The sequence below is a fragment of the Drosophila guanche genome, unplaced genomic scaffold (assembly GCF_900245975.1).
Source record: "Drosophila guanche unplaced genomic scaffold, DGUA_6, whole genome shotgun sequence".
Classification (NCBI taxonomy): domain Eukaryota; kingdom Metazoa; phylum Arthropoda; class Insecta; order Diptera; family Drosophilidae; genus Drosophila; species Drosophila guanche.
Genome location: NW_022995749.1, coordinates 3,545,460 through 3,557,841, shown reverse-complemented (window position 1 = coordinate 3,557,841; position 12,382 = coordinate 3,545,460). Strand labels below are relative to the sequence as shown.

Below are 12,382 nucleotides of genomic sequence, written 5' to 3'. Positions count from 1 at the left end.
TTAGGTTTCTTTTGTATCTTACGCGGGATTATCATTAAATTTCAGTTAACTCACAAAAAAATCACAAAAATGTATTTTGTTGCGCTTTTAATTGCTCACATCGGCTGCCTCTTCTCTTGCCCGATCTGACATTCTTTTGCTATTCCATTAAGAACCTAAACTATAAATAATGATAGGGCGAACTCCACGTTGGGCTCTTCGAGATTTTCAAAAGTTTATGATATAAATAGTTACCATGCTCCACACTTCCACAGATGTTTGTATTGTAAATGCGTTTGCGATGTGCATGATGTGATGGCGAGTTGATGATGACTTAGGTTTGTTTAATATTTGGTCATATGTGATGGCTGTGTGTGGTGCAGAGGTGACGAGGAGCAGATGCTTTGCTTGGCTCTTTACTGCAGCTTCCGCTTGCCGCATTGAATTTTCTCGTTGATGAGCTTGGAGGCCTTCTGTGTGATGCCCTTGAAGACATCCTTGTCCTGCAGACCAGGCCACATGGCAACAGAAAGAGACACAAGGTACATCAACAGAAGATTGTTGACGATGGCTCCAATCCAAGCCAGGGCCAATAGGACCGAGCTTATCATGATCACGACCTGGGAAGAGAATCCCAAATGTTAATGCGTTTTTGATAGCCACTTTTGTAATTATGTTTGTGTGTGTTCTTACCACTGTCGACTTGCGCTCCTTGAACATATACTCATTCCATACGACCAGGTTTGCCTTGATGCTGTGAATTTGTCCGCAAACATCTTCGAATTTGGCCTCATACTCTCCATCCCAATTGACGCCACTGAAGAGCAAGCCGGAAATTATGGGGAAGACATAGCCCGAAACGGTAATCAGCAGTGCCAGAAGCGACAGCATCGTTATGACCGACAGATCCATCAACCAGAGCACGAGATAAATGACGCTTATGGTGCCAAACACCACACAGGGGTAGTAGTTCTTCTCCCAGGTGAGGACGCCATACACATTCACTATAGCATTTCGGAAAGGCTCCAAATCATGCTTGAGCTTGTTCAGCGCGCGCTTCTGCAATGTCAAGTTTTCATCACAATTGAGGCGGCACCGCAGTTTTTTTTTTTTGCTTTGCACAATGGCGACGGCATTAGCCCAGCCGCACATCAACCTAAGCGCTGCGCCATCTGCTTACCTGGTCAACCTGCGAAGTTGTCATTTTTTCTGTTCTTTTTTCTTTTCTAATAGGATTCAGTTGTGAACGTAGCTTTAATTAAAATTAAAGCGAAAAATCAATTTGTTTAGCGGCCACCAATCAGTGTGACCGTTATCGATCAAATATACAGACAGACTCTCGGAGATATACCGAAATATATTCTTTCATTTTCAAAATATACCGTCTCCTCAATCATTTTCCTCGACTTTGATCTTCTGTTCATTATAACAAGCTAGTTAAAACTCTCAGCTTTCAGACAGTGATTTCAATAAAACCATTATTAAATTCTCCACAAGATTGGTACATTTTAATGACTTATCTTTTTTGGATTGATTGCAAAATAAGTTTGTCGCTAAAAAGGGTAACCAATAAAATTGGCATAAAATGTTACGTGAGTGGGAATAAAATGCTACGTCATTTGACAATTTGTTGCTGGCTAACCGATAGTATAGTATAGAATACCAGCTGCTTTGTAACGTTAACTAATATTCGTGGTTATGTATCCCCAAGAGTATATAATATGCCGTAATTGGTCACCCTGGCCAGTGAATTAACCCTCTTAAAATGATCTCGAATTTTGTTTTATTTCTATTGGAAACTATCGATGTTTTGGAAGCCCTCGTATCGAGCTTTTCTCGACTACTCGTCCAAATACTCGATTAATTTCAAAGTGACTTGAAGAAATTCAGCACGAAACAGTTTTAATTTTAATAATACACAAAAATACAAAATGAGCTGTCCTGGATTCGGAGAAGTTAATATACCCTCGTCGCGCGCCTTTTGGGATGATTGCGAGGAGGACGAATTCGAAAACGTCGTCCAGGCCGAGAAGTGAGCGTTTCTGTTCTGAGATATTTACATGAACTTACGAATTAATTTCCCCAAACAGGTTGCAGTTGAAGTTCGACAGGGAATCTGGCCCAGACGTAGCCGCCCTGCAGAGCGAGATTCTGGTTGTCATCGAGGGTCCTAATGTAACGCACTTTGGCAGCTCGGTGCTGCTGAATGGCACGACACGCATATGCGGCATTCCCCCTAAGACATCTTCGCTGCACTGGAATCCCGCAACAAAGCAGCTACTGGCGATTCTCGAAGATGATCTCACGAGCAGTGGGGAGGTCACAGAGCTGCTCTTACCCTACGCCAAGTTGGCCAAGAAAGTAGTGACCATCACGCTGAAGCCAAAGGTCGACTTTAAGAGTGAGGAAATTCAAAAATATAGTGACGATATAGCCATTGTGCGTGGTGTGGGGGTGAACGAGAAGGATATAATTGAGCTCGAGGCACCCAACTTTATAGCCGGCGTGGCGGCGGGCAGTAAGTATTATGAGGAAGCGAACCGCTGTCGTAGATTCCTAAACTCTTTCGTTCATTGCAGTTGCTAGCTGGCGAAATCAGGCTGACCTGCCCGTGAGCTCGTTTGCAGTCTACACAGACAAGCTGCCACTGGACTCGACGGCTGCCCAGCCAGTGCTCAAGCTGCTCAAAGGTTTCGTGTCGTGCAGCCCCAGCTACGTTCCGGCGCGCAAGGAGAGTTCCTACCTTTACATGTAATCCAATTGTGGTGTAGATTTTTATTTTCCAACCGGTTTCGGTAGTAACATTTCACAATAATCAATATACAATGATGGACCCGACTTATTTCAATACATCAAACATGCTCAAGTCCAAGTCGCGACTGCGGCTCTCCATATGTGCCTTGGCGATGGCAATGAACTGCGGACGCTTGAGCATTGAATAGGCCGGCACGATCAGTGATGAGGCAAGCATGTGCAGTTCTTTGTGGCCGCTGCAGAACAAGTCGATGCCCAGTTCCAGGGCAGTGCCAAAATCGCTTTCGTCCACAGCGATAATGGCAGCGTTAGCCACTGGCTGCAACTTCTCCAGCACAGCCTGCTTGGCAAGACCATCTCCTAGATCCTTGCGCTCAAAAAGTGCCAATATTTTCTTGAGCTCGGCGTCGCTAACAGAGAGCGGGCGGTAGCCCAGCTGCGTCTTGCGATCGAAGGGCACCACGATGCCAGCTCGGTGGAAGGCCTTGGCCACGACGCTTTTGTTCCGCTCTCGCTGCAATCGATCAAGCTGGGCCAGCTCCAGTGAGTTTTCAGCCAAATAATTTTTCACCGCTTTCTTGGTGGCGGTCACTTTGCTGGCGGTGAAAGGCGTGCTCACAAAGTCGTGTTCCAGGTAGAAGAGGAAAGCATCGAATATGTTTCCGGACACAAACTGAAACTCGCAGCCACTCGCCATGTCGTTGCGGGCAATCAACAGGTTCTCCTTGTCCTGCGGCACGTCCCGCCAATACCCGTAGTGCACGCCAGTGCCTCGCCGCACAAAAACTGTCTGGAACTCAGGTGGATCATAGTAAAATCGCCAATGCCTGAGGTAGTCCCCGGGCTCGCCCATCTTGGCCTGATGAAATGTGCCCGACAGAAACTCAAACGGGCCCACCAGCTGCAGCTGAAACACAGTCTCGAGGTGCTCGACGGCAGAGCGATTGGACCTCGAGGTGTCGGGTACGAGGGTATTGATGAACTTCCAGAATTCATAGAAGTCCGGCGGCATTTCGACAAGGAATTTGTGCCTGATGAACTCATTGGACTCGCACAGGGTATCGTACTCCTGCTGCACGGAATATCGAATGCGCTTCTCCATGATTTCCATGTAATTTTTTCCAGATATGTTGCTCATGGCCTCCCTGTGCAACACGGCCGTCTCCGACTCGTACGTGCCCTTGGCTTCCCCATGACTCTCCATGTTCTGGCTGTCTGCACTGGAATTGCTTGTGTTGGGCTTGGGCTCGCTCCCCTTTTCCTCGGCACTAGAAGCATTTCTTTTTGGCGCCAGTTTTACTGCTTTGTCCTCTTGCCTGACATCTGTTTTGTCTGGATGGTTGTACTTGGCCAGATGGGCCTCATTGCGTTGATAGCACTTTACCCCGTATTTGCAGTCCTCCTTGGGCATTTTTCTGTTTCAAATAATAATACAATTTAACAATTTGTTGTAAACAAAATAACAATCTTCACGATCAGTGTGACCAATAATACAATAAGACAATACAAAAATATACCGTCAATATACCGTGTCCTAAATAGTTTTCCTCTATTTTGAGTTTCTTTTTAATATTTGCAGCTGGTTAGGACTCGCAGCACTAAAACTATTATTTCACCCGATTTATGAATCTATTTTCTGTGGGCTAAGAGCTTTATTTTGCAAATAATATTGAATCCACCAGAGGGAAACATAAAAAACATCAGTATGTCACTTTAGATACCTTTTACCGTAAATATACATTGATATTAATATACCGCAAACTATATCTTATACCGGAAATGGGCACCCTGTTTCTCTATGCAACAAGCAATAAGAAAGTCGATTTTGATTCGGGTGATTTGTTTGATTTGGTTTTAATATTGTAGTTCATTCAATGAATACAAACTGCGAAAACATCGAAGAAATGTTGATGGTTGGATTGTTAGTAGAGCTACAGGTATATATGGGCAGGGTATAATAAAACACATTCTGATGATGGAATATGCAGCTAATCCTCGACAGCACACATGACCGAGTAGACGCACTCCTCCTTGTTGATCAGGTGGCATGTTTTGTTTACCAGGGACATCAGCTGATTGACATCGGTGGCCCAATTGTTCAGGATATCGGAGGCGCTCTTCTTCGTGGTGAAATAGATAATACCAGCGGGGCGATCGATTTTCACGCGAATTGTGTCGGTGTTGGCCAGCTTAGAGAGATATTCCTCACAGCGGCTTGCGGGTAGATTCAGCAGCTCACTCATGCGCGCTAAGTGCAACCGGGAGTAGTACATGGCAATAATGCGAATATTCTGAAATAAATATATAAAATGTAACGAAATGATGCAGCCTCTTCCCTTCTTATACATTTATCAGCTTACATGCTCTATCAGGCGATCCTTGAGCTCGGCAATGCACTTCTTTCCATGCTTGGTGGCATCCTTGAACATTTCATTCTCGGCCAATACCAAACCAAAGTCGGCGTTAAATGTATCAAAGTTAATCAGCTCCTTCGACATGAAGAGGCGCAAAATTTCCCTAAAACAAATATTATATATTTATAATCTGCCACTAATCTAGTTTTCCATTTCATACTTGTAGACGGGAACATCTTCCAGTTTCTTGTTTTTGGACAAGTGAGCCATCATGTCGCTTTGTTCGTTGTCGTAGGGGGCCAGGACACAATAGATTACAGCACAGACCAGTTTTTCCGTCACCTCTTTTTTCTGTGCTTCAGTCAGTTCGACCTCGACTTCCGGCTCCGCAGCTGCCTCCGACTTCTTTTCCTTTTCATCCTCGTCCCTCTTCTTCTTCTCATCATCAAGTTTCTTCTTATCGTCCGTGGCGGAGTCTACGGGCGTGATTGCTGCTTTTTTACGTGACGGCTCTGCAATAGCCTGGTAGTGACGCGAAGTGTTGAGAAAAGATGTATCGCGATTCAGTTGGATCATTAGGTTGTAGAACTTGAGCTTGAGATCATGCTGAGCCGGATCGTCAAAGAACTTGATGCTGATCTTCTTGGCTATGATTTGTGTCGACACGTTGTCCTCCTTCAGCAGACAGAGACGCATTTGCTCCAAAATTAGCTCAACCTTCTCCCGCTTGTCCATGGAGCCGTACGTCTCAACCTGCAGCTCTTCCATGACAGTAGCAGCCGCCGCGACATCGCCATCGGCCTCCTTGATGTCGGCCAAGGTTTTGGTGAGTCGAGCACGCTCGATTTCCACGTAGATCTTGCCCTCAGTGACCGAGCGCAGAGTATCTATCAGCTTGAGCTTAGTCTCCTTGTTGGGCGTCTTGTCCACATACGTGCAGCACTCCTGAATCATCTTCACGACAGCCTGTTTGAGCTGGGAGCGTCTACGCACCAGAAGGGTCACGTACTCATTTAGGGCATTCCAGTTGGACGCATCGAAACATATCTGGCAAATCGCGACAAGGACGCGCGAGCAAGACACCATGTCAGCGCCAAGGCGCGTCTGTTTCTCCAGTTGCAGCATCATCTCGATGGCTTCGTGGAAGGCGTCGGGATTCTTTTTGGCCAGCTCCTTTGCCAGTGGAATTTTCTCATTACAGGCAGGCTCATAGTCCACCTCCATCTTAGTGATGCGGCCCCCATCGAACAAGTAGGTGTCCATTATGCACTAACAAAAATCAAATCAAATCAAACATTCAAAGCCATTTCCGAGGCGGTATGACAGCGCTATGACAATGCATTTTTGTTACTTACCGCTTTTACCGCTGTTATTCCGCAAAGATCAGGTCGAGGTAGTTTGCAATTGGCGAAATGCAGGTAATCCAACGAGTTGGTGCAAAGTTTAAGTTGTTTATAACACAAGCGCCGCTTGTTGTGATTAATTTAATAATTTACGAAATATAAAATAATTTTCACTGCACAAATTCTTACAATTCAGTGTGACCGCGGAGTTATCGATCAAATATACCGTCTGACCCTCAGAAAAACACCAAAATATACTTTCTAATATTCCAAATATTCCGTAAATGTACCGAATCCTAAGCACCAATATCTTATTTACAGGGCTTTACAGCTTATTGCAGTTAAACAGTATAATTTACTGTATGGTCAGTGGCTCTTTTCCATGTAATTATCTATCTGTAAATAATGCTGTGTGAAGTTTCTAGTGCTGCGTAGTGCTTGCAGGAGACAATGAATTTTAAAAATATAAATCAAATGAAATGGAAAAACGTCATGCTCTATCCAAATTCATAACACAATACATCAAAGCTTTACAAAATACGAGCAACTAACTAAATTTCAGCACATAATGAAAAAGCGAGGTCGCAGGCGATTGGTAAGTTTTGCAAAATCTATTTCGAGAAATTTTTCAACACTGCTTTCGGCTTCGGTCATTTGTTTAGCCGCGTAAATTTTGCCAACAAACTATTAACAAAACAATTGAATTGATTGGCTTGCACAGAAAGTTACTGCGCAAAAGTTAACTGCACTAACTACTCTTCAGACCCGAAAGCGTTTGCTTTTCCGACGGTACAGTTATAATCACATTTTGCTGCTCAATCTAAGAAGTGCCAAAAGCAGACCAGTGAAAAGAGCAAAAATGGCTCAAATCCAAGAATACCAGGAGTACTTGCTGGACGCCCTCGAGGTCGTGGACTTCAAGTTGAGTAAGTTGTATAGTCTAGGGCTCACCTAATCTGGCACTGCAATGCGTCTGGTTCTAGTACGCGACAAGGCGGACATCAACAACGACGCTTTGATTTTCCACCCCGTAATGGCCCATCAGATATTTGGCGAGACTGAGACCATTTTCGGTTATCAAGACTTGCACGTGCGCGTGTTGTATACGGCGGGACCGTTGCACATTTACTTGGGCGTGGAGTATGGAAGTCGTGTCAACGAAGTGTCTGGTGGTGAAATGAATGCGGACGATGTGGTCGCCACCATTGCGCAGAGTTTGCCAGATGGCTGCTACTTCATCAACCTGGAGGAATTCCTAAAGACGCTGGACAAGGCGGACAAGTTCCAGCCGTTCGGCGAGAAGATCGGCGAGTACAGACGGTCCTCCGATGACGGCAGTGAGCGGCTGTTCGAGATATATCAGTGCGACTACAAAGTTCAATCATTTTTGAAATTCTTTGCGCGCCTGCAAACCTTCATCCTGTGGTTCGTGGACGCTGCCTCCTACATAGACACTGATGACGCTCAATGGTGCTACTTTGTTTGGTAAAAATAAGGAAACAATTGTATATTATGGTCTGCTCTAAACGATTTGTTTGCAGCTATGAAAAGTATAAGAACAGCGATGGACAGTATCAGTATGCCACAGCTGGGTACACCACCGTGTACGAGTACTATGCCTATCCGCAGAACAAGCGGCCAAGGATTAGCCAAATGATGGTATTGCCACCCTTCCAGAAGCTCGGTCTGGCCACCCACCTAGTCGAGACCATATACAAGTACTACCAGTCGCAGAAGAACGTGGTGGACATCACTGTTGAGGATCCGTCGGAGGACTTTCAGCGGCTGCGAAACTTTGTGGATGCGCGCTTCTGCAAGGAGCTAAAGTCGTTTTCCCGCGCCGAGATCGTCAAAGGATTCAGCAAGGAAATGGTGAGGGAGGCTCGCGAGACACTCAAACTAAATCCGCGACAGGTGCGTAAGGTATACGAGCTGCTGCGCTTGTACTATACCAATGTGAACGATGACAAGGAGTACAGGAACTATCGTCTGGAGGTAAAGAAGCGCCTGAATGCAGTGTACTACAAGCAGCTGAAGGATCTCAAGAAAATGGAACGCAACAAGATGGACACCGAAATGATGCGAGCTCAATTGCCAAACATGAAGCAGCGCTTGGAGCAGCTTCAAGAAGAATACGCCGTGGTCGAGAAGGACTATAAGAGCACCATTGCCAAGCTGAATGCTTAAGCGAGGGAAATGGAACCAATGGGTGTCGATTAATTTATTTTTTCGTTTTAAATAAGTTGATTACAAAATACATTTTGTTTTGCTATAAGCCTTTTGTAGGATTCTGTCGAATAAACATTAAAAATTACATTCATTATGTTGTCCTTTATGTATGCATATTTCGTGTATCAGAGATCAGAGGTCCATGTGCGCATAGAGGGTGCGTGCTGGGAGCTGAGTGTGGGGCACCCTTGAGCAATTAAGCGTATATAAAATAATTATAGATACATAGCCAACGCCGTATATGGTTTATACAGAATTCATTTTAAGAAATTATTTAAATTGTAGGTTGGGCTACGTTGGAAGTACGCATGGGGGCAGGGTAGGAGAATACAATCTGTTTAGTGAGATGGGGAGGGAGAGGAAGAGTGCTGTAGCAGCAACCCGTACAACTAGCAGGACCCGTACTCCTCCATCCACTTCTCGAAGCGTGCCACATCATCGGCAGAAACGGACTTCTTGGTGCGCTGTCGCGCGTCCTGGAAGTCTTGCAGCGTGATTGGTAGGTCCACGTCTTCGCGGCGTATCTGCTTGATCTCCTCGGGAGTTCGACCCGAAATGAGTCGACGCATGGCCATCATGGATGCGTCGCGGCACACGTTGCTTATGTCCGAGCCGGAGTACCCTTGCAGCTCCTCCCCGATCATGGCCGTGTTCAGGCTTGGCGAAAGGCAGACATCCTTCAGGCACAGCTTGAGCAGTGCTGAGCGTGTTTCCTCTGTCAAAAGGAGTCACATTGGCATTGCTTGGGACGTGGCGAAGGCTTTACTTACCATTCGGCAGAGGAATATAAATCCGCTTCTCGAAGCGTCTCCTGAAGGCCTCGTCGATGTCCCAGGGATGGTTTGTGGCTGCCAACACCATGATCACCTTCTCCTCCTGCATGCTCGCATTGAGGCCATCCATTTGTATGAGCAGCTCCGCCTTGAACCGCCTGCTGGCCTCGTGCTCCGAGTCACTGCCCCGCGAGGCGCACAGTGCATCGATTTCGTCAATGAAAATCGTGCTAGGCGCATGGAATCGCGCCATTTCGAAGAGCAGACGCACCAGCTTCTCGCTCTCCCCGCGGTACTTGGATGTGAGCGTGGAGGAGGATACGTTGAAGAAGGTGGTTCCGCACTCTGTGGCCACTGCCTTGGCCAGCATGGTCTTGCCAGTGCCCGGCGGACCCACCATCAGTACGCCCCGCCAAGGTCTCCGAATTCCCTTGAAGAACTCCGGCATTATGACGGGAAGCACCACCGCCTCCTGCAATTGAACGCCAAACGGTTGCTCTTCAGTTATTGGACACAAAGAAGCAAAAACCCACCTGCAAAATGGTCTTGGCCTCGTTCAGGCCAGCCACGTGAGTCCACTTAATGCACGGATGCCGCTGCAGAATGTCCTTCTCCAGAGTGTCCACCAAGCGACCTTCGTAGCCCAGTGGCGAGAAGTGCTTGGGCTTGGTCTTCGGTGAGCACTTGGGTGTGTTGTGCGTGGTGGAGATTGATTGTGCCTGAGAGTTGTCCTCCAGGGATGTGGTGGCATCCTGATCGTCAGAGTTTGAGTTCTCGTCCAGCGAGTTCTTCTTCATCGGCTTGTGCTTGAGCGTCATTTGTGCATTTATGCTCTGCTTGCGGGCCCGCAGCCGCTCCACGGATCGACTCTTGCGCACGGCCGCAGTCATAGCTGAAACTCTACCTGGTCGGCCAAACCTCATGGCTCCCATACTGGAGCCGCCTGCGGGTCCGCTGCCCGCCAAGCCCACTCCCACATTCCCGGCACTGCCGTGGTGGCTCTGACTGAGGTTCTGGCTCTGGCTGTTGCTGTTCGTATTGCTGTTGATGGAAGGCAATGTAGGCTGAAGCTCTGGGTCGCGGCGTCGCAGCGATGAGACCCAGCGGTTGTCCTGCTGCTGGGAGGGGAAAGGCATCGACGACTGATTGGACCGCGGCTGGGGTGCGACTTCTGCGGCGGAGACTGGGTTTTATCAATGAGGTAAGGTTATTTCCCTCCCCCCTTTGGAGCACTCACCTTGCGTGGGCAGCCGCTTGCTGCGCAATGGAGCGGGTTCGCCGATGCCCAGCCCGGCCGGCGCGTTGGCTCCCAAATTATTGATCGGCCTGTGCTGCCGGTCGGCTGGCGTCGCATGTCCGCTCTCCACTGTCGTTTTCTTTACACTCGAATTGGAGTTACGTGAGGGTCGGCTGGTGGCTGTGATCTTGGTGAAGCCAAATGGCGACAGCGAGTCCAGTATCAAGGTGTCCATCATGCGGGCCATGTGCGACAGGCTTGTGGGTGGTGTGGATGAGCTGCAAGTTGAAGGAGTTTGTTAAAAGTTGACTGAAATATCCCACTTCCAATACATGTATAAAATATATTCCTTTTTACACCCAAAGCACTTCCCATTTAGAGGGTTTTAAATGCTTCATGACTAACAGACAGCCTGGGCCGAGTGCCAGGCCACAACAGCACCGAACAGAACTCTCAGACCCTAAAGGGGAAACTACCATTTAGTTTTTGGTTTATAATCCACAAGTTTGCTGCTTGATCCTGGGCCTCTTGCCATTCAACTTGGCCGTGTCGCAAAGGTCATTTGCTTATCAGTAGTTCGGACACTAGTGCCGCCGGCAAAGTCCTTTGCGTGTCCTGTACATGTGTACATATATTTTCTATATACGTATTCCTCGTGTCTGGCCAAGTCTGGCCAGTCAGCCTGTCTAATATTAGCTAGCTCTTACCCCCCCTCACATTCACAGACAATGCTCAGGAATTTCTAGGAAGCAAAGAGTTCGTGTGAGGACCGTGGGGAACCTAAGGGGCCATATGCAGAATAGTCAGCCGTTAGCTGTTAGCCGGAGGGTTCAATAAACTTGTTGGCTCTCCACACAGGTTATTGACGTGCCGGCGACAATTGTTAACTTTTTATTCGCATTTGGGGCTGGCATTTGCATGCGTCATCCGGTGGTATACAAAAAAATTTGTAGCGCAACTCTGTGGAGCTACCATCTGGGAAGTATACCATAAATATTTGCTGTATGCCTCGCAAGGGCTAATTGAGTTGGCAGCAGCATTGCTATGCCTTCTGCCTCCTCCACATCACATCCGTTTCATATTTATTGTGCTCGTTGTACTCGTTCAAATTTGGGTTAATGTTTCCTATGCGCTCGCTTACGATTTCCGGGCGCAAGTGGGAACGGGCAGCGCTCCACTGATTAGCAGCAACTAAGTAGGTCATCTGGGAACCTGATTGATCTGCGTTTACTTGTGTCCTATTTAGGTAATCCAATCCCATGCCTAAGTACAAATATTGTATGTGAACAGAGCACTTGACTGGCAAACTGTTACAAGGCCGATTACTGGCATGGAAAATAACCCAACCAAGGGGCTGACTTTCCATTGTGGAAGTGGCCAGGCCAGAGTCTAGTCTTAGTTTAAGATTCGTGTCACCAGAGGTGTTTATGCTAATTCCTAGCACAGAAATTGCCATATGCCACTGCAAAAACAAGAACGCTTTGGCCTATGCAAATTACAGCCAGCAAAGGCAATTATGACTGGCAAAATATGTTAGGAAGGAAGCCTCAAGGAAACTGATGGATAGAGTCGGGTGGGCTAACACGGGGCTGTAGTTCCTGGTAATAGATTAGTTATACTAAACATAAGATTAAACATAAAGTAAACTAAATGTTGATGCTACATTTTCATCTAACTTTAAGGAACAAATCTGTGAAATCTTTTAGTAGAGTG

General features: G+C 46.9%; 6 protein-coding genes across 9 annotated transcripts in view; 2 read left to right on the top strand and 4 right to left on the bottom strand.

Moving 5' to 3' along the window:
* Positions 1 to 72: 72 nt before the first annotated feature.
* On the bottom strand, positions 73 to 1,306 carry LOC117584939 (ARL-6-interacting protein 1 homolog). Its single transcript, XM_034274098.1, has 3 exons — positions 1,160 to 1,306; positions 673 to 1,038; positions 73 to 599 (listed from the first exon to the last, which is right to left on the bottom strand). The coding sequence occupies exons 1-3, from the start codon at positions 1,181 to 1,183 to the stop codon at positions 396 to 398; spliced, it is 594 nt and encodes a 197-aa protein (XP_034129989.1). The 5' UTR covers positions 1,184 to 1,306; the 3' UTR covers positions 73 to 395.
* Positions 1,307 to 1,850: 544 nt separating this feature from the next.
* On the top strand, positions 1,851 to 2,817 carry LOC117585314. Its single transcript, XM_034274743.1, has 3 exons — positions 1,851 to 2,011; positions 2,070 to 2,497; positions 2,559 to 2,817. Exons 1-3 carry the CDS (start codon positions 1,911 to 1,913, stop codon positions 2,732 to 2,734), a joined length of 705 nt encoding a protein of 234 aa, XP_034130634.1. The 5' UTR covers positions 1,851 to 1,910; the 3' UTR covers positions 2,735 to 2,817.
* On the bottom strand, positions 2,724 to 4,214 carry LOC117585313 (histone PARylation factor 1-like). Its single transcript, XM_034274742.1, has one exon. It carries the CDS (start codon positions 4,142 to 4,144, stop codon positions 2,819 to 2,821), a length of 1,326 nt encoding a protein of 441 aa, XP_034130633.1. The 5' UTR covers positions 4,145 to 4,214; the 3' UTR covers positions 2,724 to 2,818.
* Positions 4,215 to 4,571: 357 nt separating this feature from the next.
* Positions 4,572 to 6,617, bottom strand: LOC117585684 (26S proteasome non-ATPase regulatory subunit 12). Its single transcript, XM_034275298.1, has 4 exons — positions 6,443 to 6,617; positions 5,308 to 6,356; positions 5,094 to 5,250; positions 4,572 to 5,024 (listed from the first exon to the last, which is right to left on the bottom strand). Exons 2-4 carry the CDS (start codon positions 6,348 to 6,350, stop codon positions 4,722 to 4,724), a joined length of 1,503 nt encoding a protein of 500 aa, XP_034131189.1. The 5' UTR covers positions 6,351 to 6,356; positions 6,443 to 6,617; the 3' UTR covers positions 4,572 to 4,721.
* Positions 6,618 to 7,060: 443 nt separating this feature from the next.
* Positions 7,061 to 8,744, top strand: LOC117585685 (histone acetyltransferase type B catalytic subunit). The gene is made up of 3 exons (XM_034275300.1): positions 7,061 to 7,356; positions 7,414 to 7,915; positions 7,972 to 8,744. Exons 1-3 carry the CDS (start codon positions 7,290 to 7,292, stop codon positions 8,615 to 8,617), a joined length of 1,215 nt encoding a protein of 404 aa, XP_034131191.1. The 5' UTR covers positions 7,061 to 7,289; the 3' UTR covers positions 8,618 to 8,744.
* A 113-nt stretch (positions 8,745 to 8,857) lies between these two features.
* The window catches only part of LOC117585682 (katanin p60 ATPase-containing subunit A1), a 6,326-nt gene continuing 2,801 nt past the window's right edge, over positions 8,858 to 12,382 (bottom strand). Inside the window, exons 2-5 of one of the 4 annotated variants that reach the window (XM_034275294.1) lie at positions 10,670 to 10,947; positions 9,966 to 10,615; positions 9,430 to 9,904; positions 8,858 to 9,374 (exon numbers count right to left, since the gene is read on the bottom strand). In XM_034275294.1, the coding sequence (XP_034131185.1) occupies positions 9,049 to 9,374; positions 9,430 to 9,904; positions 9,966 to 10,615; positions 10,670 to 10,947 (1,729 nt within the window). In that variant the 3' untranslated portion in view covers positions 8,858 to 9,048. The remainder of the gene's footprint in view (positions 9,375 to 9,429; positions 9,905 to 9,965; positions 10,616 to 10,669; positions 10,948 to 12,382) is intronic. The other 3 variants (XM_034275295.1, XM_034275296.1, XM_034275297.1) reach the window with 3 other exon arrangements.